Genomic DNA, 25,811 nt, shown 5'->3' with positions numbered 1-25,811 from the left:
ACCCGAGCACGCGCTGCATCCGGCCCTCCTCCCGAGGCGGTTTACTATTTTTATTAGCTTAATTAGTTTGTTAGCTAATTAGGTAATTTGTAATATTAATTAGCTTGCATAGTTAATTAATTTGTATTATTTATTTGGTCCCTCCGAGTGAGGGCAAATCTGTAATAAGTGTGCGTGAGTGTGTGTATGTCTTCCAACCTCACGTCTTTCTTCCCTTTTATTTACCTGCTTATGATGGTAGATTAGGGCACGTTTAAATTAGCATACCTCATGTAATGCATGCGTGCATTCATCCATTTGTTCTACATGCACCGAGCTTGGCGCATCATTCTAACCACATCTGTATTTCAAATTCCAAACTGAATACATGTTGGTTGTGCATTTTCACATGCCATGTTTAGGTTAGCCGAGCCTATCTAATTGCATCCCGTGTGTGCTGCATTAGTCAATTCAAAATGAACTAGGACACGCATGTTTGCTAACTAGTTTATTGTTTTGGCACGGAGTACAATGTAAGTATTTATGTTGTAGCATCTCGCATGCGTGTGAATACTATCATGACAGCATGCTTACCATGTGGCTAGATGCTTATATGAGATAAACTGTTTGGATGCCTGCGGGTGAAGGTTGGATTGCTTGAGTTGAAAAAACTCGTTGAAATCCGTGTTTTAGCCTACTCGCGGGTAGCAAATTCCAAAGCGCTTTTCAAAACAAACGGATATGCAATGCTTGTTTCCAAATTAGGCAATCTAGTCTATACTTGTTTGCTGTGCGCATAACATAGTAATTCTAGGCTAATAAATGGGATAAGAACACGTAACATTTTCAAAATCGGATATCACGGTTAGTAGAGGCCGATCTTAGGATCGGGCGAGAGGGGGTGCTCATAGCTGACCTTCCCCAATCGTACCCTAGCTCCCGAGCCGAGATAACTCCGGTGATGACGGACATGTGGCCTTCGGCACCGAGTCAGGGTTTCCTAAATTCTCCCATTTTAAAAATATTTAGGTGGCGACTCTATATCTGGCAAAGCAGTCCATGTTTGGCACTTCTTTTCAAAAAAAATCTGTTTCTCAAAACGATTTGCCAGATTTGGACTCTTTGGTTCAGATTTAGAACCGTGACACGAAATCGAGTCCGAACTGTAGCGAGGGCCCCACGCGGGCGCGTCTACAATTGCATATTTAACTCATGGTTTAAAGAATATACATCAAAGGATTTTTTGTTTGTTCTACACAAAAGAGAGAGTTGTTCTTCGGTGGATTCTGAAGAATTCGATCCTGAAGCTTTGGTGGATTCCGGAGTGGCTCATCATCAAGACAATTCCGAGATGAAAACGGGGTTAAAAGAGGCACATAGAGGTTGGTTCAATTCGGGCGTGGATTCGCTAGGTAATTGAGAGTATACTTGTGTAATTCCTTTATATATTCTTAGTGGATTGTTTTGTGGCTGTTGCCCGTGATTTTTTATCACAATTGGAGGTGTCTAATTGTGGTTTTTCCACGTAAAATCGTTGTGTCATTTTGTTTTGATTGTTTGATTGGGATTGTTATATACTGCTTAAAATTGATACATAATCACAAATCAACATCTAGGGGATTTCTAGATTTTTCAACATTGAATTCCAAACATCAAACAAATATCGTTGTTCCTGAGGGGAAGCCCAACCCCACCAATGTAAAACTTCTCATCTCCCGGATGGTACGTTTGAATGATCCGACATACCGTTGCATCACACTTCATATATGCTCTGGGATCTAGTCTGTGGACCCGGATAGCGACAACCATTGGCTAAATGGTGTTTTCTCCAATTGCCGAATATGTCAGTCACCCAACTTCAACTCAAGCACGATCTTGATAACTCCCGAAATGTTGGACCGGTACATTAGTCTTGCAGGGTCAATTTAGAATGTTTAACAGTACCACTATCCACCTTCTGCTTCTTGAATGGCAGTCTGGTTTGCCTTCTCGGGGCCAACTTGGTTGACGTGTTGCCCGACTGTCTGTGACGTAGCGAGATGCTACTAGCGTTCCGTTTTCCACTTTGCTGGCCAATGCTACCTGCCAACAATTTCAAACACCCATCATTACAAAATTCAAGAAAACCTAGTGCCTCACCAAGTATAATGTCACACCTAAATCCATCTAAAAAACAAAATTACATTACTTTACTGACAAACATGAATTAGCAAGCGTACAAACACATCGACTACCGTACAAACACATCTACATAACAAACATAACATTAAGCATCACATCATCTGCTACCCAATGATATCTCACACACTACCAACCAATCATATCATTACCTGCTACGAATAGATAACTAACACGCCCAACCATGATAGCTGGTAACTAATGTAAATGGCCCCATTTTCACAAACTTCTCACACATGTGTAATCAAGTCAGCTCTGAGTATTGTGTTAACAATTATTGCTTCTTTACGTAGTTAGTAACCTGGTTTTAGAAAAATTACACATCAAAAACACTTATTAAACCACTTTACCATTCAATTGACATTTTCAATACGAATTACCATATTGTAATGTGTACCCAATCAGAAACAGATGAACATTCCCCTTGTCCCTAATAGGGCAAAGAAACACCAAGTTGGCATTCAAAACGGTAAATACCACCAGTCTAGCAAGTTTCAACGTCTGTGTAGTACCGTAAATTTTAATTTCATATTAACAATGTCTACGTCGCGCGTTTGTTAGCAACTCCGGTTCAGTAACATTATGAATGCACATACAAATGAATATAATGTAAAATGTACCCCGTCACAAACACAGGAACTATACCGTTACTCTAAAAAAGACATTTACAATACAAACTACCATAATGCAATATATACCCTTGGATCTACAATGAGAAAAACCACATTCGCATATAATGTAAATAAATCCAATTTGATGATGCTAAATTTTTTTTAACAAAATGGGTTTTAAGTTTTTAGGAAAATTGTTTATAACAACTATTTCATTCTCGCTTCAATTCCAAAAAACAATTTACATCATTCGCATTCGCATTCGCATCTAACGTAAGGTGGGCTTACAAACAGAGGAATTATTTCATTTACCATTCAATGTAAAAAACCACACAGCATTCGCATCTAACATTAACAACTCCTGATCGATTAGTAGGCGGGTTTAGCAACAAAGGAATTACTTCATTCTCCCCTAAAAAACAATTCACATCTTCATTAACTGTAATGACAACGAAGGCTCACATTCTTAGCTAACGTAAAGCCTATCGAGAGAAGAAGTTGGTCCTTTGTTACTAAAGTGGGTTTCAAGCTATTGGTAAAATTGTTTATGAAATTGATTAGTTAGTAAGGTGGGCTTAGCAACAGAGGAATTATTTCATTCTCCTTTTAATGTAAAAAAAATTCCAAATCTGCAGATAATGTAAACTACTACCATACATGAACCCCAACAAACACTTAACTGCCCACACATAAAACACACACTTCAAGTAAACACTCTAAATCAAAACACAATTTCTGAAAAACATTTGCATCAAAACCCCCAAAAAATGCAAACAACATTAACCTGAACATACCAACAACACTCATCATCAACATTAACAATAACCACAATTCAACAAATTACAACACACATACAACCCCTAACACAGACCAATACAAACATCATGAGTGCACATATATAAGGGAACAACTTACCCAACGTCATTTGTTGATGACACGATTACCGGCGACGACGAATTGATGTTGTTTTGTCCTCGCAGAACACACACACTCACACCGCCGCTCCAATTTCACCAGAATAGGGGCTTCGTCTGCCTCTAGGGTTTACGAAGCAAAATGAATGCTCAACTTACAATACAAATCCACACCGAATCAAGGTTGCCTGCTGCGAATAGATCACTAACACAACAATCGAAATCCCATTAACATTAGAACACAGCAGAACTCCCCTTCTTATGTCTCTTCCGTTCCGATTGGTTTGGGGGGAAACAAAATTTTCCCTTACGAAAGATTTGGGGCATAAATGTAAATGCAACATCAACAAAACCCACAATTACCCCTTCCTTTAAGTTATAAAACATGGGGCAATACGTCTTTCACACTGGAATGAGACTTATTGGTTCATCAGATTAAAAGTAGGACTAAATGGATCACAAGATTGAAATTTGAGATTTATTGGTGCATCACCCAAATATATATATATATATATATATATATTATTAACTCCTTCCAAAACTAAAAAATATATATAAATAAGTAAATAAATAAACATTCATATGTGAGACATATATGTGCCATTTGTTGTATTTACCGTGAAATGTAAAGAACTTATAAATCTTATTAATGGGTTACACATATTGTTTTTGGTAGGTACTATAGAATGTAGGGGTACAACTCGAGCGGGTTGGGAGGTTGTCCAAGCCCAGCCCAGCCCAAGTTGTGTTGAGATCCGCCCAGACTCGAATTGTAATCCGAGATTGCCTGCTCAAACCAGACTCAAGTTAAACTCAAATTGCCTGAGTTGCCCGGATTGTAAATAAATTTCTTTTTTTTTTTGCAACTATATTATTAAATTATTAAAATTTGACTCTATTTATATTTTTTTATTATAGAAAATCATTAATACCATCAAAACAAATAATTTATATAATGTTAGAGAAATGTCGCTATAGTAGTCTTTACAATTTATGAGTGAAAAAAAGAGAGTAAGATTTTATATTATTTGTATATATAATATATATTCAATATGATTTAATAATCTAAATTATTTTAATATAATGTAATGGCTAATAATTTGTATATTCTTATATATTTATATATGTATAATTTGGGTTTTGAGTTGCTCGAGTTGTTTGACGTCTTTGCTCAAGTCTACCCAAATTTAATTCAGACTTTTAAATTTTTGTCCAAATCTTATACCGAATTTAAAAATATTTTATCCAAATTCTAAAAAAATTCGAACAAGGTTTGGTTGCTCCGATTAAGCCGCTTAAATTCCACCCCCAATAGAATGCCATGTTCAAATGCGAGTAATATATATATATATATATATATATATTTTTGGGGTACATCGGAAAGTATCAGATATATATATATATATATATATTAGTTGCCTCTTTTTATTGAGACAAATCTGAGACAAATCAAGAAGACACAGGGGTCAAATATATTGGGGACGAGTCTATGTATGTATTTATGATAGTTATTTGGGTAAATTAGGCTAACATTCTCTTATGTTTATATTTATTATAGTTTTTCTTTTTATTTTTTGAAAATTACATCTTTCTTTTTGAGATTTAAAATTTTATTATAGATTCCCTTCTCAGTAATTTAATTTTTTTAAATACCAATTTTGCCCTCACTGGATAAATTACATTGACAATCCTCATATTTTAAAAATTACAATCCCCTCTCTAAGGTTTAAAGTAGCATTATCAATTGCCCCATCAGTTAGTATTAGTTGAAAAAAAAAATTATTTGAAATAAAATTTTGTTAGTAAAATTTTTAAATTTCTGTTTAAAAACCAACGTAAACTCATTTTTTGAATTTACGTTTTTTTCTCAAATTTACAAACTGAGACAACAATTTATAAACCAAAAAAAGTATCAAATAAATTTTTATGACAGTTTTTAAAATTTTTGTAAATACAAATTAAAAACTGAAAATTAAATAGTTACCAAACAGGCCTCAGATGGTAAAAATGTCGTAAAATTAACAAATAATTAAATAAGTTACCAACACAAGAATTGACTTATCAAAAGATTCTTAGGCTATGTATGGTTTGATTTTTAGGAAAAAAAATTAAAATTTAAAAATTAATTTGGTTAAAAAATAAAAAATAATTATCATTTTAACTTTTGGGCAGGTTATATACATACGTATGACTGTGTAAATTTAATTTGTAAAAAATTATTTCTAGCCACTCGAAAGATAAAAATTATATAAAAATGATAATTATTTTTTATTTTTTATTTCTTAACCAAATTAATTTTTAATTTAAAAAAGAATTGAAAATCAAACCATACATAGCCTAAGAACATTTTGATAAGTCATTTTTTACGTTGGTAACTTATTTAATTATTTGTTAATTTTACGACATTTTTACCATCTAAAACCTGTTTGGTAACCATTTCGTTTTCAGTTTTCAATTTATATTTAAAAAATTTTAAAAACTGTCATAAAAACTTGTTTGATAATTTTTTTGATTTATAAATGGTTGTCTTAATTTGTAAATTTGAGGAAAAAATATAAATTCAAAAAATGAGTTTACGTTGGTTTTTAAACAAAAATTTCAAAATTTTACTAACAATTTTTATTTTCAATTAATTTTTTTTCAAATAATTTTTTTTTTAATGAATTTTCTTTTCAACTAATACTAACCGAGGAACAATTAGTAATGTTACTTGAAACCTTAGGGAGGGCATTATAATTTTTAAAATGTGAGGGTTGTCAATATAATTTACCCAGTAAAGGCAAAATTGGTATTTAAAAAAATTAAATTGCTGATGAGAGAAATCTGTAATGAAACTTTAAACCTCAGGAAGGGAGATATAATTTTCAAAAAGTGAGGGAAAAACTATAATAAACATAAATATTAGGGAGTGTTAGTGTAATTTAACCTAGTTATTTTTTTAAAATTTCTCATTGAGTTAATGAAAACAAATAAGATGTGTAATTTAACCTAGTTATTTAGTCTAACTTTTTTAGTATTGTTTGATTTTTATTTTTAGATTTTTTTTAAAATTTTATAAGAAAAAAAATATAATGATTAAGATTTGAATGTGACATTTTATCTTATTAGTTTATATAATTTATTTTGTCTTTTTGTATTTTTTAGTCTCAAAATATTTACCAAACGAGGACTAAGAGTAAAAGTGATACAATAACATAGTTTAGGGGTTAAGTGATATGCATTAACAATTATAAATTTTTGGTATAATTAACCTTGTGGATAAAAATATGATGGCCCAAAGATTAACTCATTGAAATTAGAGGCAGCTAGTGATTTTTTTAATCTAAAAATCATGAAAAATTATTTTTAATAAAAACATTTTTATATATATATATAACCTTTTAAATAAATGAAAAACTAACATATCACGCGTGCTATATATGGAATAAAATATTATATTATTTAATAAAAATATAATAATTATATTTAATTTTTTTGTATTATGTAAAATAAAAGTTAAATGAAAGCTTGCCAATCAGAATTTTCTTAATTTTTTAAAATTAAGAAAATCAAAAAAAATTAGTATGAGATATTGATCATAAAACTTCTCACTAAAAATTTCATTTTGTTTTTATAAATGAGAGTATAAGATTCACTTTATGTAAGTGAAACAATTTACTTTTTTCTTTTTTTCTCGATGTGGGATTATAAAATAAAAGTTAAATGAAAGTTAGCCAATGATGATTTTCTTAATTGTTTAAAAGTTAACAATTGTCTGGGCAGGAAGTTTATTTCAAATCAAGCAATCTTAAACGTTTAATCTTTAATTAGGTCAATCTTTAATTTATTTCAAATTAAATAAATTTAACCAATATATTTTGATAAAACTACTAAAATCACAGTTAAACCAGTGAATCAGTCAAACCAAAATGGTTCACCTTATCATCTAGGTCAAAAGATCAACCAACTTATACAAAAATTAATTAATTAAAACTTTTAAATTTTATTTTCATTTTTAAATTTAAACTGTCTTGAACTGAAACATACACAGCACCGCAATATTATATAGTGAAACAACTCATTTTTTTTTCATTTTTCTGATGTGAGATTGTACAATAAAAGTTAACAGTTGTTTGGACGGGAAGTTCATTTCTAATCAAGTAATCTCAGTCATTCAATATTTAATAAGGTCAATCTTAATTTATTTCAAATCAAACAAATCTAAACAATATATTTTTATAAAACAACTTAAATCGTGGTTAAACTAGTTAATTATTCAAATTGAAAACGATTCTGCCTAATTGGCTAAATTAAAAGACCAACCTATTTATAACAAAATTAATTAATTAAAACCTTTAAATTTTATTTTAAAATTTAAACCATCTTGAACTAAAACATGAACAGTCCTATAACAAAAATGATTTGGACCACTAAATAAAGACCTCTAATGCATCTCTAATTTGTCTTTTTCTTCCCTCTTTTTTGTCTTTTACTTCACTTTTTTTTTTTTTTTTTTTTTTTTATGGTTGGACAGCTCATTAGAGTTGCACTGTTGCAGCTCTAATTAGAGCTCCGGAGCATGACCCGTACTATAAATGAGAGTATAAGATTCACTTTATATAAGTGCAATAACTCACTTTTTATTTATTTTCTCGATATGAGATTGTAATTATTTTAAAATTAAATATTATGAGAGTTTAAAAATCTCATACAAAATTATTTTTAAAATCAAAATGTCTATATGGGATTGTACAATAAAAGTTAAATGGAAACTTACCAATAGAGGTTTTCTTAATTATTTAAAATTAAGAAAATTAAAAAAAAAATGGTATTGATTATAGGGCTTCTCACTAAAAATCTTATCTATACTATATATTAAGTAAAAGGGGGTTTTTAACCCCAAGGCCTATGGGAGCTTCAATATGTCAATCTTAATTTTCTAATTTTTTGTTTTTTGTTTTTTTTTAAATTAACCTCAGCATTTATTAACTTCTCTCAACTCACAAGACTTTTTGATTTCTCTCATAATTACTGCAGTACCTTTTCCAAAACAAATCATTTGTATATTAAAAAAAAATTAAAATTAAAACAAATATAAATATCTATATCTATATCTATCTATTTATTTATATCTATCTCTAACCCACAAATTTTGTGGGAGTTCCAATATCTGAACCTTAATTTCTTAATTTTTTTGATTTTTTTTTCTCCAATACACATACTCTTTTTAACTTTTCACATACCTATTGCAAACAGTGAGTTTCCTTTTTGTTTTTTCCTTCTTGACTTCTCACTTCTACACTTTTAACTTCAATGACCACGTATGCAAAAAAATAAGTCTTCTTTTTGTTTCCTCCTTCTTGACATTTCCTTTTGTTTACTGTTTTAATATTGTAGTTAGATAGCGTATAAAAATATTTGTGATTTGTCTAGTGAATAAAAAATTATAATTTGATTTTTTAATATGATTGAAGTTAGATAAGTATAAACCCTCACAAAGAGAAAAATGTGATTATAATTAGTTGAATGATTCTTTTTTTTTAATGTGATTGTAGTTTGTTTAATAAATGCTGATCATGAGATTTTGACAAAATCAATAAATACTGAGTTTTTTTTTAAATAAAAAATTTAAAAAATTCAGATTGAGATATTGAAACTCCCACAGGTCTTGGGGTTAAAAACCCCCTTTTCCTTAATATATAGTATAGATGGTTCTTTTTTTTTTTAATGTGATTGTAGTTAGTCAATGGTTCTTTTTTTCATTTATTTATTTTTTTATTATGGAAAAAATGTGATGTGATTGTAGTTTGTTCAATGGTTCTTTTTTTTAATGTGATTTAATCTTTTATTTACTATTTTAATGATTTTTTTTTACAATCTATCTATCTATCTATATCTATATCTATACTTCTATACTATATATTAAGCAAAATGGGATTTTTAACCCCCAAGGCTTGTGGGAGGTTCAATATCCCAATCTGAATTTTTAAAATTTTTTATTTTTTATTTAAAAAAAACTCAGTATTTATTGATTTGGTCAAAATCTCCTGATCAGCATTTATTAAACGTTTTCAATCCACATGTCTTTCCACATGCCTACATTTATTGATTTTGTCAAAATCCACTAATTAGCATTTAAAATCCCCTCATACAAATAATTATAGATACAATCCGGGTATAGTTATTGCAGTACCCTTTTCAACTTCTCCCATACACTATGGTTAGTAATAAGATTGTTAAATTATTTTTATAAAAAATCTTAAAAAACATAATTTATATATTAAAAAAAATCTAAAATAAATATAAATATCTATAATTATCCCGTGCATAGCACGGGTGATAGGCTAGTTTTACTTATATAAATGGGAGTATAAGATTTACTTTATATAAGTGAAACAATTCACTTTTTCTTTTTTTTTTTTCCGATGTGAGATTGTAAAATAAAAATTAAATAGATATGCACATTGGATTGCAGATTGAAATTGTGTTTACAAAAGTACCTTCACATTGCACCTCCACATAACACAGGTGATATGTTAGGAGTATTGTACATGTGTTTTTAAACACATAAACAAAAAAAAAAAAAAAATTGATATTGATTATAGGGTTTCTCACAAAAAAATTTCTTTTGTTTATATAAATAGGAGCATAAGATTCACTTTATATAAGTGAAACAATTCATGTTTTCTTTCTTTTCCCGATATGAGATTGTAAAATAAAAGTTAAATAGAAGCTAACCAATAGTGATTTTCTTAATTATTTAAAATTAAGAAATTTCAATAATTTATATAAATTGGAGTATAAAATTCACTTTATGTAAACGAAACAATTCACTTTTTCTTCTTTTTTTTCTCGATTTGGGATCGTAAAATAAAAGGTAATTGGAAGCTAAGCAATGAGAATTTTCTTAATTGCTTAAAATTAAGAAAATTTAATAATTTTAGAATGAGAGTTTGGACCAGATTGTAATTATTTTAAATTTACATATTATGAGAATTTCAAAAACTCATACAAAATTATTTTTAAAATCAAAACTATGTGAGATTGTAAAATAAAAATCAAATAGAAGCTACCCAATGGAGTTTTTCTTAATTGTTTAAAATTAAGAAAATCAAAAAAATGAGTATGAGATATTGATCATAAGGTTTCTCACTAAAAATCTCATTTTGCTTATATAAATAGGAGTATATGATTCACTTTATGTAAGTGAAACAATTTACTTTTTCTTTCTTTTTTTGATATGCGATTGTAAAATAAAAGGTAAATGGAAACTAGCCAACGGGAATTAGAGAGGCATAATTTAGGTTGGTAAATTTATCATACTCGATCATTTTATAAACTCATATGCATATTAAAAAAAAAAAATTAAATTCATTCTAAAGTCGTGTTTATGTGATTTCAATGTATTTATCTTTAATAAAAATATATGATCTATTTATAAAATTATATATATTATTTATTTTTAAAAATTAAATATAATAGAATTACGTGATTATAAATGATAGTCTTGCTCAAAGTAAATCGAATTTTAATTTGTTTAGAATGTTGCTAATAAAAATTGAAAATAAATCAAAATTAATTAACTGGCCTTTTTCCTCTCCGACACGTGCCTTGTTACATTGTCATCCATGTGGTCATAATCGTGGAATTAACTTGTATCATTGCATTTGGAGCAAAATATTGCTTTAAAAATATAATTAATTGTAGTCATGTAAGCAAGATAGACCCAATTGGGAGAGATGGGCAACGGCCTCCAAATTTCGAAACTCTTTTATTATAAGGGGAACTTACTGATAAGTCCCATGTAACAAGTTCAAAACCCAACTAATCCCAAAACAAAATACTTGCACCAATTAGTCCAACACATTTTTAATTGTTACCAAAAAATCCTTTTTTTTTTTTTAAATTTATAGACACTGTTCACATCTTACTACCGTCGGACTTCCGTTTAACGGTCGCCGGAAACTCACCGGAATGTCTAGAATATTGCCGGAAAAAAAAAATTAAAAAACATGTTATGAAACTGTAAAATTTTACAGTTCTAAAGAATGTTATAAAACTGCAAAATTTTACAGTTTTAAACCATGATTCATTCCAGCACCAAAAAAAAAAATTTTAACTGCAAAATTTTACAGTTTTCACCGCCTGTAACTAAAACTCGAAAACTGCTTGTTCAGAATTCGAAAATTTTCTCCATTAGAACAGAAAAACAGAAGTGTATAGCAGAGAGAGAAAAAAAAAAAAGAGATCGAAGGGGAAAGACGGATGTCTAACCAAATCTGTGTAGATCTACTCAGATCTGATGTAGATCTGAGTAGATCTATATCAGATCTAAGTAGATCCATTCATCTTCTTCGTCGGAAAATATATCATCTTCTTCGTCGGAGTTGATTTCAATGCTTGGTGGTTATCAATGAACCTCGATCAATGGAGAAAGATATGATCACCGGTGGTCCTCTTCCATGACAAACACGATGACAGAAAAATGTAGAAAAAAAAACGAGAGAGGAAGGGAAGCAAAAAGCAGAGAGAGAGGAAAGGACTTTTGGGTGTAGTGAAAAAGTTATGGGATTAAATGGAGATCACATGTTTCCCATGAGACCTATGGGTTATAATAATAATAGCATTAATTATTAAAAAAAAATTTAAAATTATATAAGGTGACCTCCTATTAGAGAGGCATATTTTCACCGTACAGTTTGGTGAAACCATCAACCTAAACTATAATAAAAGCTTCAAACCTAAACAATTTACTTTTTTCTTCTTTTTTTGGATATAGGATTATCAAATAAAAGTTAGTCAATAAAAATTTTCTTAATTATTTAAAATTAAGGAAATCAAGAAAATTAGTATGAGATATTGAAACGCTCATAAGACTCCTCACTAAATAGGATGAGAGTATAAGATTCTCTTTACATGAGTAAAACAATTCATTTTTTCCCTTCTTTTCCTGATGTGGATTATCAAATAAAAATAATTATTTAAAATTAAAAAAATCAAAAAAATTAAAATGAGAGTTTAAAACTCCTAAAAATCGTATCATTAAAAAGTTCATTTTCTTTATATAATAATAGATAGATAGATAGATTAGTTTGCATAAAAACATGTCAAAAAGAAAATGAGTTCCCTTTTCCCATCGCAATCTCCATACCACTCCACATCTCTTTCAATTTTAAACTCCCTTCCTCATTCCTCTTAACTCTAACCCCACCATCGCCCTCTTGCACCCTATCCCCTCCTTTACGATCAACAACACGGACAATGCCCATTCCATGTGCCAACCTATCAACAGGACATAAGTGCCTTTGGAATAACCGGATTTTATGGGAAAGAAAATGAGTTTTTTCTCTTTTTTTTTATCTACATTTTTGTCACTTGTACCATTTAAGGGCAAAATTAATTTTGTTGAAAAGCAATTTCCTTTGATTAAATTTCATTTACTAACAACAAAACAGAATCCATTAATTTCCTTTTCACAGATCTCTTATTTAAGAGGATTTGATTCCAAACACAGTTATGCAGGTGTGTCCCTACTAGCAGAGGCAAGCATTTGAAATTAAATGACATTTACATCATGCTAACCACTAAATCAAAGATACCTTCAACGGCCTTTCTGAATTTGTGTATTAATATGTTGTATGCCAAAAAAATAATAAAAATGAAATCAAAAAGTGCTGATTAATTTAGAGATAATTTTAACCTATCCATATATTCGACTATACCCTTTTAATACTCTGCCAAAACTATTCTTTTAAAAGCAGCTTGGAATAACACGTGATTTCACACAGGTCAATCATCTCAACATGAATGAAAAAAGAAAATGGAATCACCCATATCAATGAATGCCCTAAAAGGCTATTTCTTTGAAGGTGTGCACAACAGTGTGAGAGAGAACTGACATTGCAAGAACAAATGGTTTATTGGCAAGAAAAATATATTTATCAGTATCTTCATTGATGGAAGGGGGAAAATTGAAAGGTTTACACACTGTATTCCACTTGAAATGAGTCAACACCGCCATTAGCACCCACAAAACAACCTTCACAGCAAAGCTAAGGTAGAACCTTCAAAGAAAATAACAAAGATGAAATAAAAGTGAGTATTACACATGACCTTCAACCATAACTATAACCCAGAAGATACACCTCAAGTTTACAGTGCATGACATTGCATTGCATTGCATTCTGCTGAAACAGATAACTTCCAGATCATTGGGGTAAAGCCACTGCGTCATCAAGGTTGAGATTCACTTTTAACAACACTTGCATCGTCAATCTGTAATGCTTTAGAGTCAAATTGGATAGTACCAACAGTAAGGAAACCAGAAGAGTTGGCAAAACCATTAACTCTAACAGGCATCGACCCTACTGTGACAACATCAACTGGTTTAGTATCCACTACTGTAGCAACATTAGAGGGAACCTCTAAAGGTTTAGGTTCAGCCTGCTTTGGGTTGATAGCAAGTGAGCCAATCTTTAGTGACAATACGTCATCATGCTTTGCTTTGTCCGCAATGTGGATCGGCTCAATTACAGAGCCCACAGTCTTGTCCAAGCTATTAAGCTCATTAGGCTTGGTAGATTTTTCATCTGCACTAGAAGGCATGTCAACCAGAAAATTTTGCTTCCGGGGAGGATCTAAAGCAGGAATAAGGAACGAGCTTCCATAGCTCTTGATGAGTAACCTAGCTTTCTCCTCCTGCATGATCTTCTGTCGATTTTCGTAATACATGAAATCATCAAGTAAAGATGTCTTCATTGTGTAATTTTTGAAAAGTTTAAGCATCTCGATACCTTGCTTATACCTTATCTGCAAATAAACAAAAAATATTTAAAAAAAAAAAAAAACCTTCATACTGGAGCAGAAATGTGTTACCTCAATCCAAGTAGAACAACAAAGAGCAATCAAAATAATCTCATAATCCCACATCATCAAGTCAAAACAAACACAATAATAATTTTTCATCAAGATTCGAATATTCAAGGCAAAAATGTCGTGTAACAAATGTTAAAGTTATCAACTCTTCATGTCAAATGCAAATATCTATATGTACTAACGAAACCAAACTAAAACAACTCAGCCTTGCATCCCACTCAAGTAGGCTTAACTACATAAATCTTTCTTCACCATTTTGCTTTGACTATGGCAATATGCTCAGTTAAATTAAAAAATTTGTAAAAATTTATGTATTTTTGATTGATATGTTTATTGTGTATATTACAATTACAAGGATTCCTATTATATAGGAGTGTGTTTGGGAGTAGGTGGAGAGGTGGAGTAGGTGAAGTGGAGGTGGTAGTGGTGTAGTGGGTTAGGTTTAGTGGAGTAGGTGAGGTGGTAGTGGTGTAGTGGGTTAGGTTTAGTGGAGTAGGTTTAAGTGGGTGAAGTAGGTGATAGGTTTTAACAGCCCCCCGCAAACTCAAGGGGGATAGGAACTAACCAACTTGAGATTGGAGAGAGTTACAAAACAAGAAAATACATAAAAATAAAAGAGGATAGGTGACACTGTATGGTCGTGTCAGACCATTGGTGAAGACACTGGATGGTGGTGTCATAACGTTGTAGAGGACAAGGTATGGGGGTGTCATAACGTTGTAGAGGACACTGTATGGGGGTGTCATAACGTTGTAGAGGACACTGTATGGTGGTGTCAGACCGATGTAGAAGACAGTTTATGGGGTCATGTCGGACCGCTGTAGCAGACAATGTTGTGACAGTTGTTGTGACAGTTTACAGAGTCTTGCTGGACCCTTGTAGAAACTAACCGGAATCAATGTCGGGACAGTTTACAGAGTCTTGTCGGACCCATGAAGGAGCTAACCGGAATCAATGTCGGGACAGTTTACAGAGTCTTGTCGGACCCCTAAAAAGGCGCACCCTCAAAAGGTGTGCCCAATCTTTCAAAAGGCGTGCCATCAAAAGGCGTGCCCAAGTCATAAAAAGATGTGCCGGACATGATGGCGAGGCACGTGAGTGCCTTGGCTGGCGCGTCCGTTTGTCGTCTGGCGTCAAGTGGCGCGCGATACGCGTGGCTGCCCCGTCTATTTAACCAAGGTTGATGCTGAGGCTGAGGCAGACAAAAAACTTCTGAAAATCCTCTGAAAAAACTCTTCCTTTACTGAGAGAGAAACTCTGTAATACTCTGTAACCAACCCGTCTCTGAAACACTCAGCAACATGGCCTCTTCTTCCCGTCCAGCTACCCAGAACATGGCCTCCTCTTCCCGTGGTCTGCTCACGCTCTTTCCAGAATTGAACGAGTCCACAAGAGAAATAACTGGTGCGGTGGCCAGTGAACCGCAACCAAACACCTCTGGTTTTGCTCCGTTGAACTTTCCGATGCGGTCGGTGGAGCAAAAAATGGCGGTGCAAACTGATATTGAGGCCAATCAGTATACTCTGAAGTCATGTGTGGAAACCATGACTGCGGTCACAAACCTGTCGCACCGGCTGCAGAGCAGGACAAATGAGGTGCAACAGTTAAACTCCCAGCTGGCTCTGCTCCAACGCATGTATAAGGATGCGCGAGCAGAGATAAGTGTGCTAAAGACAGAAAACAAGGAACTGAAGCGGAAGGCCACTGTGATGTTCCGATTTGGAGGTCCGCCATATGCTGCAGTGGAGGAGCATGGAGGAGGCAACGTGCTTGGTGGTCTAGGAAACACGAAGGCAACACCGTCAAGGGCCGTCCAAGACGGAGGCAAGAAGAAGAGACCGGCGGCAGAGTAGAGAAGGGATGGCGGGGTGTGGCCGTCTGCAGAAAAGAAAACAAAGCCGTTGTTGTGTGTTTTTTTTTTTTTTTTTTTTTTGTGTAAAATTGTGATCGGGGTTGATCCCTGAGATGAATAAAATATGGTTTGGTGTGCAAAGCTATATGGTATGAATGGAATTGGAAAAAGATGAAAAATAATGTGAAAGAAAAAGAAAGAAAGAAATAATAAAAATATAATTGAAATCAAAAAATGAAAGATGGGGAAAATAAGGAAAGTGGTTTGGAGAAAATAAATAAAAATAATGGAGTTTGAAAGCAATCGGAGGAGAGATGATGTTTGTTTTTTTTTTTTTTTTTTTTTTAATATAAGATAATAAAAAGATATATATATATATATATATAAAATAACAAAAGTGGGAACAATGAGTGCACCAAGAAGCTTTATAATAAAAAAACAATTTTGGGCGGTGGATGCAAAGTGAGGAGAGAGAGTGGGTGTGAAGTGTTGTCAAAAACCCATTTGCCGAAAAAAGAAAAAGTCACAACTCTCCTCAATCCCCCTGTGTCTCTGTAGAATGATGCAGAGATGGCACAAGAAGAGAACCCATTTCCCTCTCTTAGCAGCACTGATCTTCTTCGTCTTTATAGTCTGTTCAATTCTCTACAACGAACGTAGTATTCAACAAATCCATCAAAACCTTGACCACCATGTTGATGATTCCCTCAAGCAGCAACATCCATTGCCACTGTTAAGTGGCGGCGAAGCTGCGAGGGCGGCGGACTGAGGGTAAAGGAAGAGAGACGGTGGTGGTGATGAAAGTTGCCTTGGCCGGTGGTGTGAAACCCAAACCGAGGCCGATTTTAAACCAAAACAATAAATTTTTATTTTCATTCTCATATTGACACAGTGAACAGATCTAAGAATCTGCACAGAAGTACCAAAAAATCAAAACCAAACTCAACAAACAGGAGAGAGGAGGAGAAGACAGCAGCGGATTAGTGGTTTTGGTTCCGGAGATGGTAGATCTGAGAGATGCAGATGAGGCAGCAACAGATGTGGTGGTGAGGAGGTCAGAGAAGAGTTCAGCTATGACTTTCTGGCAGAGGAGTGAAGGTATGTGTAGAGGTCCGGCGGGCGGCCAAGGCGAGGCTGCCGCCCGCCGGTGAAGCAGAATGATCAGGTTCTTTAACCCTGCTCTGATACCATGTAAAAATTTATGTATTATTGATTGATATGTTTATTGTGTATATTACAATTACAAGGTTTCCTATTATATAGGAGTGTGTTTGGGAGTAGGTGGAGAGGTGGAGTAGGTGAAGTGGAGGTGGTAGTGGTGTAGTGGGTTAGGTTTAGTGGAGTAGGTGAGGTGGTAGAGGTGTAGTGGGTTAGGTTTAGTGGAGTAGGTTTAAGTGGGTGAAGTAGGTGATAGGTTTTAACAAAATTCGTATCATATTTTTTCACTACCACAATCCATGTCATTTTAGGTCTTCCGTCCCCATAACATTTTGATCATATCAGTATTCTTATTGTTGCATCTACAAGTCCTAGTTGTACATGAATAAACTTGGTCTATTTTCCCACATCTTTATCTTCTCAATTGGAGCAACGCCTACCACTTCACAAATATATTCATTTCTAATTCTATTTTTCCTAGTCTTACCACATCCATCCAAGCATTCTCACCTCAACTACACTCATTTTATGAATGTGTTGTTTCTTAATTGTTCAACATTTTATCCTGTAAAGCATCGCTGGCCTTATGGCTATTCTATAAAATTTTCCTAACTTTGCGGGTATTAGTTGATCACGTAATATATCAAATGCAAACCTACTTTGATTCTATAGATCACATCATCTCCACACACACACACACACACACACACACACACACACAAAAAAATTTAGTCCACAAGAATATTAGAAGGGCACAGGGGAGTGAATTAAATTGACTAGTCAACTGGCTTCGAGAATCAAGATGAGGCCAAATGCAAAAATGGTTCGGGGAGGAAACAGAGAAGAAACAAAAGGACAAAAGCAAAAACAAAGTACACTGGCAGTACATGTAGAACTTCTAAATCACCTTGTCCATATGTAAGCTATGACATCAAGTGTAATAAAGCCCCAAGACCATGTCAACAAGGAGTAATATTGTAAAAACTGAGGGGGCTCAGGTTAAAATTAAGGCCTAAAAAGAGCATGGGTGGCAGCTTGGAACGCTTACAATCCAAAGACATACTCTGCCAGGATATTGTAGGTAAGTAGGACTGTAGCCAAATGAATAATTGCAACCATACATTTATTAGTTGCTTTACAATGTTAATTGTGGGTGAGAGGTGTGGTTAGAGATGGTCTGGGAAGTTGGTGGGCATTTCAATGACCTGAGATTACCGGAGTTGGAGAGGAGGAGGCCAAGGCAAGCTTAGAGAGGGAGAGGTTGGTAGTGATGGACCTTGAACACTAGTGTAGAGTGTGAGAGGGAGTGTCTAAGTGTAAGACTTATATGTGTGAAGAGTTATGGAGTTGTGTTGTGGTGAAGTGAAGTTTGTTTGCCTGTTGCATGTATGATACGTATATAGGCCGCAAGAGTATTGGAGCCCAAGCAACCTGTTGGACAAGTGGCTCGTTCTTCCCAACTCTGCCGGAAGTGATATAAGCCCTACTGTCGTCTATGGCTTGATGGCAGACAGGAGAGCAACATTTTGTGATAGGCGGAGAGCAACGTATCACATATGTATCAGGTGGCCTGAGTATAAGGTCGTTGTTGCCTCTTTTGTAAGCTTGGTCGAGATGGAGATGTCTTAGCAAGAAGACAACCATCTCGGCGATCCTATGACCTTAGCCTCCAGTCCAAATCCTCTGATGATCCCAAGCGATAGTGCCAGGTCCTACTCCCAACCCAAGCAACCAAGTAGGTGAATGGACGAGGGCCCATCTCAATGTTTAGAGAAGCCAAGGGCTCACTTCTAGGTGATCAAGTAGGAGAATGGGCTTATCAATCCAAGTCCAAGTAAAGCTAAGGGCTGATTATATTTTTGTTTGGTCTTGGAACGAGGTGTGAAGGACTACGGGGCCATTGTGTGCAAGGTATGAAGGACCATGGGCCTGCGGGGTAATGATGCTGCCTGTTGCAGGGCTCTTCATATTTGAGCTTGTATATGCTCCCGTTTAGGCTAAGCACACGGTCTTGGTTTTGCATGGGGCCTTGGCAGTTTGCCATGAAAGCAGGTATTGGTGACATGGCACCCGTAGGCTCGCCATGTATCAGACATATGATATGCCCTTGTGGTGCCTTACTGATATACCACGAGCGGGCGGGGCTTTAGTGATGTGGCACCCATAGGACTTGCCACGTATTGGGCTTCATACAAGTACCCACATTAATTAAGCCACTTCTTCAGGAGTAAGGCAATCCATACACTGGTGATTTTTCACAAGGTAGTTCTATTTATCCTTCTAGACTATTTACGCTATTCTTAGTTATCATGTAGTCATTATCTTTTTCCTTTCCAACCCTGATAATCTTTTGAGATCACAACAATTAAAAATTGTGCATTCAATCAAATATATTCCATGAAAATCACCAAACAAACCAGCAAAACCAAAGTTACCAGGTGAAGCTACTTCAAGGGTTTCAATCTTTAGTCAGGCCAAAAATGCATGCAGCAATGACCAAGTTGTAAACTTAATAGGTACATAATCAACAAGTAACAAGTGAACAGTGTATCAGGTATAAAAACAAAACAAACCTCTTGTGTATCTCTGCTGTTAGTTACTGGCTTATTCTCATTGTTCTCTAAAATGATGTGCCGAAAGTTGGGGTTTGGTACATCTTTTATAATGTGCCACTTAACAGGAAAGCTTCCACTCCATTTATCTTGCTGCCAGAAATCCATATCTTTATAGAAGTCAACAGGTCCAGTCATTTCTGCAACACCACAGAACTGGCCACTTGCATTCACCTGCATTTAGAAGAAAAAAATAAAATAAAAATCTTGAGAACTTTCATTCTCAGAAAGTAATTGAAAAACAGAAACCAAATATGTGCAAAAACAAAACTTGCTACTTAACAAGCAAATTTTTGTAGACAGTGGAATACAACTCACAGAAAAGAACAGGAAGACAGGACAGCCTCTTGGTTCTCCAGCAGCTATTCTTCGGGCATCTTCATATGCACTCTGCAGCTTCTTGTTTCCATTGGGTGTAGATGACCAGACATTATATTTAATACTCTTGTGCACATCATCCTCACTGTATGATTTGATTACAAAAAACTTTGCATTCACATAATCTAATGAAAAATCATCCTTGTTATACTGATCAGTATAGATAATGATGTTTCCTTGTGCATCACTCTCTCCAGCTCTAGTTGTGTAAGCTTTAACAGCCAAATGATTTTTGGATTTGTTGGTTCTAGGGCCTCGATTTTGTTCAGCCAATGAATCTGGACTTCCATTAAAATCATTCGAGGCTCTGCCATAGTGGATCTTGGACCGTATCTTTTCGACTGAGGCCCGTCCGTGAGCACTTGTTCCAAAGTTGGACAAGCCATTACTAGAAGAAAGAGACATTTTTAATTGGTTACGATGAGAAAAAGCCTTCCCATGTGAAATGTTATCCACAGCTTGAGCACCCCTACCCTGTAAACACAGAAGTTAGAAAAGAAACCTGGCAAAATAATGCTTAGAAGCAACAAAAAACTGTGATTGCAAAAATTGAGCTACAGACGAGAGAGAGGAGGCAACTAGGCAAGAGAGGGAGGAGGGAAGGCAAATGGATCCCCTATAAAAGGGATTGTAGGCTTCCTACTTGTATGGTTGGAGGAAAAGAAAAAATGGGTGTGGGTGTCATATTCTTCAAGAAAAATACCCTTCAATTAAGCATGGATGCAATATTGTATCTTCACAGTTTTTTTCTTTATAAAAAGAGAAGACCCTTTTGATTGCCTCTTCCACTGTTGAACAGATCAGAAAATATGGGAGGGGTAGCTGTACCCATAACCATAATGCTACTATAATGATCCAATAATGTGTGCGCACCATAGCACAACACAACCAAGAGTTACTCTGCTTATTAAAAAAAATGCATGTGCACCTTCTACGCTTTCTCAAAGAAAAAACAATCTATCTGAATAAATCAAAAGATGATACCTGTAGTACTTGTGATGATGCCAGACTGGAAAAACTACTAGAAGTAACATTTCCATGCGCTGCAGGTAGCTTACTTGGTTCAGCACTAGCTTTAGGTCCTTCTGATACCCTAGCAAAGGAACGTGTCTGATTTGAAGCAGGCTTAGGGGGGGTCAGTGTAAAAGTTGCAGACGTTGAAGAAAGGCTATTTTTTAGAATTGGGCCATCAGCTCTATTTGCAGTAAATGCACCAGTATCTAAGAAGGGTTCTGCTCTACTATTTGAGATCGCCTCTGGCCCAGGTTGGACAACCATGTTGAAGTATGCAGGTGAAGACGCAGGGTTTTCGTAAGGCGGGATGGTGTAATATTGTTGCGTCCCCATAAATGGGCCATCAACTCCTATCATAGCACCAGGAATGTAAGGGTTGTATGGGTTGTATGGAGTCTGTGCATATCCATAGCCAGGTGTATAATATACATATGGCAAACTTTCAGTTTGCGCACCCTGAAAAAGGAAAAATGTATATTGAGAAAAATCACAACAATATGACATTGGATTCAAAAACAAAAATTAAGAGAGCATACGGACCGCGTACTGAACTTCTTGACCATCCAGACCAAAAATCCTATGGTGGTCATCCCAATCACCGGGTGATTCAAATCCTGACCACATTCATACAAAGCAACACAAAAATGAGGCATGACATGTCATTATCCAAATCTAAAACAGGATAGGGTGTAAAAAATTACCTGTACAGACATAACCATAATTGGTGGCAGTAGGGTAATACAAGCCCTGTTCAACGATAAACTCTGGGGCCCCTTCAGTATACATGGTGTCAAGTTGTTGAAGAGACGGACTTGTTAAATTTGGGTTTGACTCAGTGCCTTGAATCTAAAAGCCAAGACATGAGATGTGATTCTATGTACTACTATCAACATAATCACAGATATGTATAACATGTACTCATCCCTGCAAAAACAGTTCAAAATAGGCCCTAATTTTTTTATTTAAAGAGAATCAATTGCTGAGGAATTACCAGGTAAGCTTCTGCATTTCCATATTCAGAGATATTATACATTTCCATCCCAGGACTGCCACCACTGAAACGGATTTCATGGAGTAAGAAAACACAAAACTCCAATATATAATAAGTAAAGGAAGGAAGAAAATACACATGAGAGAAAATGTAGACAAGATAATTCTTCTTTCATTCCCCCCTAAAGTTATGTTTGGATAAAGGTAAGGAAAAGTAAATGAAATAACTTGTATTTGTTCATTTCTTATGGATAACTAACCAAAAATAAATGATTTTGGTTTTTTGTTTTTGACAAATACCTATTCATTATCTTATCATTTTTCTTAGCCCAGCCCAAAGAAAAAAAAAATGCTACAGAAAATCACTCAATATAGAAAAAGAGGAATATCAACCAACACAAAAAATAATAAATTCGCAAATGCATAAGCTTGAAAATGCTACAGAAAAGAATCAATTTTAGAGGCACTTCTTTCCCCTTCAGTCTTTATAAGAACTAAATAGCACCTGCATATAAATTACTATTTCAAAATTAAACCCCCAAAACTATTTCCCAGTGTCCACGCATGGAGGTTAACAATAAAAAAATAAATGGAAACAAATAACTTGAAAACTATTTTGGTTCCCCAAAACTGTAACGTATGAATCAACCCATGACAAAGAGAAAATGGAAGGAAAAGAGAAAGTAACATCCATAAATCTCAGAAATGCCTTGTACTAATATACAATATCACGTTACACAAACCCATCCACAACAAGCCATAGAGAAACATATATTTGAGCAAACTCAACCTGGACCAAGATTCAGCTCCCAATTATCAAGCATATCTCCCTTCATGAATCTAAAATACCCATAAAAACTCACACCCATAAAAACTCACTTAAAAGAAGCCAACTAAATTAACCGGTTGGACCTCTCGAAGATTAGGAAATGCAGACAAATTGTAGAAAACCCTAAAATCAATAAAGTCGAAAAAAAAAAAAAAATTTTGAAAACTTTGAATCATCGCAGCACTCTGATTCAAAAGGCCAACGGGGACACCAAAGTAGAGTTTGCAGGATTGAAAGGGCAACAAATTAGAACACAGCAATCTCATAATATAACAAATAAGAGTAATTTTTGAACTCTCGCAATAACTTTACCGTATAATACTCAACAAATTTCATACACATAGAAGTATATATTGCTGAAACCCATCAAACAATCAGGAAAATTCTTCAAGTAAAACAGTAAGCCTCAATGAAATATGAAACAAATATATATATATATATATATAGAGAGAGAGAGAGAGAGAGATAGAAGCAGGGTATGTATGTATGTATGTATGTATGTATGTGTGTGTGTGTGAAATTGAATGGAATGGAATGAAAAAGAGTAATTATTATTATTACCCAGAAAGAGGTGGGATTCAAGCCATGCTTGACCTAAAAAGTCTTTGGAGGGGTAAATTGGAAAAGTTGGGGGTTTTCAGCAACATAGTGATGTCGAAGTGGACACGCCTAAGGAAGAAACCCTAACCCTAACCCTAACCCTGAACAAAGCCACAGAGAGAGAGAGAGAGAGAGAGAAGGCGGTTCTGTTAGCGGTGGAGAAAAGAAAATGAAGAGAGACGCGGAGAGAGAGAGAGAGAGAGAGAGAGAGAGCGAGCGCGAGCGAGAGAGATTTGGTGGCACGATACGAAGAAGCGTTTTCGTGCAGTAATGTGGGAGTGAATAATAATAGGGATTTTGAAAAAAAATATTTTTTATTTTTTAATTAATGGGATATATTTTATTTATTTTTATAATATTTATTTATGGTCTCTAATATGAGTTGAGAATTTTAAATAAATTATCAAATTTTATATCAAATATTTTATATGAACGTAGAACTCACACAAATTCAAAGATGTAGATCAGACACTAATGTCAGAGATTTAGGCCAAGTTTGACATACACAAAATAATCCATCTTTTTATTTTTTTTCTACCATATCACCTCTCTATTTTTTTACACATCTTTTCGTAAAAAGACAAAAAGTGTACTTATTTAGGTCATCTCAAACAACTCCTTAAAAAGTTAAAAAGTTAACACTATTCATCAAAAGTCAACAATTACGGCTGCACAACTTTCAATCATAATTTTTTCCTACAAATCAATTTTTACAATTTTTTATTACATATTTTTCTATGAAAAGTCAAAAAATTAATCCAAATATCCATATTTTCTTCCTCAATTTTTTAGTTTAAAAAGACAAAAAATACACTTATTTAGGATATCCCAAACAACCTCTTAATAAAAAATTTAATAATTTATTTAGAATTCATATTTTTCGGCTAACATTTATTCGGCTGGGGTGGTGAATTACCGAAAGTAGGCTCGGCGTGGAAGACGAATCTTAGGGAAGAAGAAATAAAAACATAGGAAAAGGAGGGACGCGCCGTCGGTTTGCAACCTCACATACACATACACATACACGTACACATACACATACACATGGTATGGCTCACTTCTACGCCTATGTGCTATATTCTCTGGCGGTGGTTTGAATGTCCTAAATAAGTGATTTGGGATGTTTTAAATAAATATATTTTTTAATTTTTTTTGATGTGATTTGAAATGTATTAAATAAATATATTTTTTAATTTTTTTTGATGTAATTTAAATAAGATGATATAATTTAAATAAGATAGTGACTTTTTAACTTTTTAATTCTTTTAGTACATGACAAACAAGGCCTTAATGGTGTTTCAATTTCAATTACATTTTTTAACTGCCTAATTTCACATCATTAGGTGAGATTGAGGAATGAGGGCTATTTTGAGAAGTGGATTAAAAGTCACTTCTTAATTTTTAACTTAATTTTCTTTCTCACAAAAAAGTTAAAAAAAATTAAAAAATAATTTTTAACCATTTTTTCAAAGCATCCTAAAATTAAAAGAATAATTTTTTTTTGTATTACTATTACTTTTTTTTTTTTTTACTATCTATTACTATTACTGGTCAACATGCCTCGTTAATTCAAAATCAATGCTCTCTTTTTTTGTTTTTCTTTTTTTTCTCAATTTGAATAAATTTTAGGGGCATTTTTTATAAATCTCTTTTTACCTACTTATGTTTCATTTAATTTACATTATTTTCTTATTTTTTAATAAGTCTTATGGGTGACATAGTTACCAAAATATTCTTAATAACATTCACATTTACAGTGTGAATGTTCCATAATGTGAATGTTCACACTATCAATGTGAATGCTTACACCATCAATGTGAATGTTAACATGTCAATGTGAAT

General features: G+C 33.8%; 1 protein-coding gene across 2 annotated transcripts; it reads right to left on the bottom strand.

The window, feature by feature from the left end:
• Window positions 1-13,577: 13,577 nt before the first annotated feature.
• Window positions 13,578-24,255, bottom strand: LOC114257112 (YTH domain-containing protein ECT4). 2 transcript variants are annotated; one of them, XM_028196843.2, is made up of 8 exons: window positions 23,931-24,255; window positions 22,542-22,605; window positions 22,252-22,396; window positions 22,091-22,164; window positions 21,521-22,006; window positions 20,477-21,010; window positions 20,120-20,332; window positions 13,578-14,470 (listed from the first exon to the last, which is right to left on the bottom strand). In XM_028196843.2, exons 2-8 carry the CDS (start codon window positions 22,587-22,589, stop codon window positions 13,895-13,897), a joined length of 2,076 nt encoding a protein of 691 aa, XP_028052644.2. In that variant the 5' UTR covers window positions 22,590-22,605; window positions 23,931-24,255; the 3' UTR covers window positions 13,578-13,894. The 2 variants fall into 2 exon arrangements, with proteins under 2 accessions (XP_028052644.2, XP_028052646.2); XM_028196845.2 differs by having other exon boundaries at window positions 23,682-24,238.
• Between the last annotated feature and the right edge of the window lie 1,556 nt (window positions 24,256-25,811).

The sequence above is a fragment of the Camellia sinensis genome, chromosome 7, assembly GCF_055761805.1.
Source record: "Camellia sinensis isolate YWXY chromosome 7, ASM5576180v1, whole genome shotgun sequence".
In the NCBI taxonomy this organism is placed as follows: domain Eukaryota; kingdom Viridiplantae; phylum Streptophyta; class Magnoliopsida; order Ericales; family Theaceae; genus Camellia; species Camellia sinensis.
The sequence above is the reverse complement of the archived record's forward strand: the minus strand, read 5'-3'. Positions and strand labels throughout refer to the sequence as shown.